This window comes from Nymphaea colorata, chromosome 9 (genome assembly GCF_008831285.2).
Source record: "Nymphaea colorata isolate Beijing-Zhang1983 chromosome 9, ASM883128v2, whole genome shotgun sequence".
NCBI classification, from domain to species: domain Eukaryota; kingdom Viridiplantae; phylum Streptophyta; class Magnoliopsida; order Nymphaeales; family Nymphaeaceae; genus Nymphaea; species Nymphaea colorata.
Window position 1 is genome coordinate 800,003 of NC_045146.1, and position 2,313 is coordinate 802,315.

At 44.3% G+C, this 2,313-nt stretch overlaps 1 protein-coding gene across 2 annotated transcripts; it reads left to right on the plus strand.

Annotated features, from left to right (window-relative positions):
- Positions 1–363: 363 nt before the first annotated feature.
- Positions 364–2,030, plus strand: LOC116261344 (GDSL esterase/lipase At4g10955-like). Of its 2 annotated transcripts, XM_050079709.1 has the most exons (3): positions 364–507; positions 881–994; positions 1,064–2,030. In XM_050079709.1, the coding sequence occupies exons 1-3, from the start codon at positions 452–454 to the stop codon at positions 1,959–1,961; spliced, it is 1,068 nt and encodes a 355-aa protein (XP_049935666.1). In that variant the 5' UTR covers positions 364–451; the 3' UTR covers positions 1,962–2,030. The 2 variants fall into 2 exon arrangements, with proteins under 2 accessions (XP_049935666.1, XP_031495921.1); XM_031640061.2 differs by having other exon boundaries at positions 881–2,030.
- The last annotated feature ends 283 nt before the right edge of the window (positions 2,031–2,313 follow it).

Genomic DNA, 2,313 nt, shown 5'->3' on the forward strand with positions numbered 1-2,313 from the left:
TTAAATAATGCAGGTAAGACAGCGTAAGATAGAGCATGAACTTGTTCAAAAAACTTTTTGTCTTCTTACCATCAGTGACCACCGAGTGAGGCCAAAGCCTCCTCCCTTTGACCCAGCTATGCTTTCAACGCATGATACGCCATGCAGAAAGTTCGAACTAAGTCAAGTATATTTGCTGGAAGCTTCCCATTTCTCAGTGCCGATGAAAGTTCGAACTAAGTCAAGTCTATTTGCCAAAGCTTCCCATTACTCAGTGGAAATATGGAGAATTTAAGAACAAGAAGATTTGCCGAAGCTGCCTTGCCATGCAATATATAAGGAAGAGCAGCGCTGGAGCACCCCAACTCATCGATGGGCAAGTGATCAAGAGACAGCAGACGTCCTCGTTGTAGGAGCATTCTTCTTATACAGTGTGAATTATCTGACAGTGGTTGGGATCTAGCTAAAGATTATGGCAACAGACAATTTCGATCATCAAGGGCCTAAATACTTGACAAATCTGGACTGGTAACCTCTCTGTCTCTCTCATTTAAATGCTCATTCCGTTTTGTAATCTTATGATATAGATATTTCATTACAATAAATGTTCAGAGATGTAATTGTGTGACTGAAGTGCAGGCAATTGACGCTTAAAATTTTTTATACATGGGTAGACGCACTTTTGGTTAGCATTTTGTTCCAATTTCCTTCATCTTTGTTATAAAGCAGATCTTGTATGCTGGTCTGAATCTTAGCGACCATAATTAAGGGAACACCTAACATCCAAGGATCATCACGATCCAAACTAAAGTAACATGGCAGACACCAGATATTGCTTAAAAATGGATCAATCTTTAGCCCTTTGCCTAAAATGAATAGTGTTTGCCTTTTTTCTTCTCAGGGAAAACCATGAGCATCAGAGAATAGTGGCAGCCTGTTTAGTCAAGGCTGCTTATGTTCTCGAAGGTGATCGGAGGGAGGGACGTAGCGGTGAAGATCAGCTGGCCCCCCCATGGTGGGAATTCTTTGGCTTCGAGCTCATCTCCACTCTTGTAAACTTGGAGAGTTCTTTGTCTTCTTTCAGCATTGGCGCAGTTTTCCGGCTAAAAGCAGCAAGCGGAACATCCCCCTTTGCTCCGGCCATGGTCATCGCGGTTCGCGGCACAATTGACCATCATGACTGGGGCGTTAATGTTGACACGCTTCTGGGCCGCGGCCGTCAGCGCCACTCTTGCAGGATCGTCATGGAAAAAGCAGAATCACTCGTTCGTGAGCATGGCATGGAAAGCAACCTCTGGCTGTGCGGTCACTCCCTCGGGGCGACTGTTGCCACATTTGTAGGGGATCAGATGGCCAAGAAGGGGTGTTTTTTCACGACCTTTCTGTTCAATCCTCCCTACATCTTGAATCGAAGATCAAAAGATGGATTTATACAGAAACTTGATGATATCATGCAGGCAGCAGGGGGCCTGGTCGGTGCGCTCATGGTTGGTAATGTTGGGTTTGCCGGCGCTAATCTGTACGCTGTTGCAAAGATTCTCCATGACATGGACAAGGAGAAGAAGGAGCAGCTGCAACACTTTGACAATATGAAGGCCGGTGATCAGGCCGCTCTTGCAAAGAATCTCCATGACAAGGAGAGGCAGGACCAGCTGCAACAATTTGACAATCTGAACAAGTGGGATCCTCGTGTATACGTGAACCCGAAGGACTACCTTTGTACGCGTTACATAAAGTACTTCAAGAACAAAAAGATGAAAGGGTCTCCGAATAAGCTGCCCAAAAGGCTTGCATCTGCCACTCTTTTTATCAACTGGGATAAACCAGGGGACAGATGCCTACGCTCCAAAGTGGCGCATTCCATCATGCAATGCTTTGTTAAACCAGAAGACACATACCGACTCTTCAAAGAGGCACATTCCATCATGCAATGGTGGAAGCCGGGCCTTCGAGTGGAGGCCAAGCGTTATGTGATGGCCTGATTTCTCTTTACTCGACTCTTTGGCCTTAACGCTGGGTTGATCAAACGGTAAACCTGTGCGAATCTTGTTCCTGTCTATTAAGTTGGTCAATTAAGTTTTCAGTAATTCCCTTCTTAACTCTCTTTGTCATGAGTCAATAGCCACGGCAGCGTAACTAAAGGTTTCATCTGTTTATCAAGATTATTTTTGGGAGACGATAATTCCAGTTTTCTGTCATTCTCCTTGATGGGTGTACTTTTAGATCCTCAAAAGCTGGTGCCCAACACATTCCACTCATTTCAGGCCATTGCTAGAACAATCCAAAACAGAAAATATTTTTTAAATGAACAAAAAAAAAACAATCTTCTATCAT

Excerpts from the sequence above, each read along its gene's own strand:
- LOC116261344 (XM_031640061.2), top strand. The coding sequence starts at position 452 with ATGGCAACAGACAATTTCGATCATCAAGGGCCTAAATACTTGACAAAT. Across the intron at positions 508-880 it reads TACTTGACAAATCTGGACTG|GGAAAACCATGAGCATCAGA; the intron begins GTAACCTCTCTG and ends TTTTCTTCTCAG.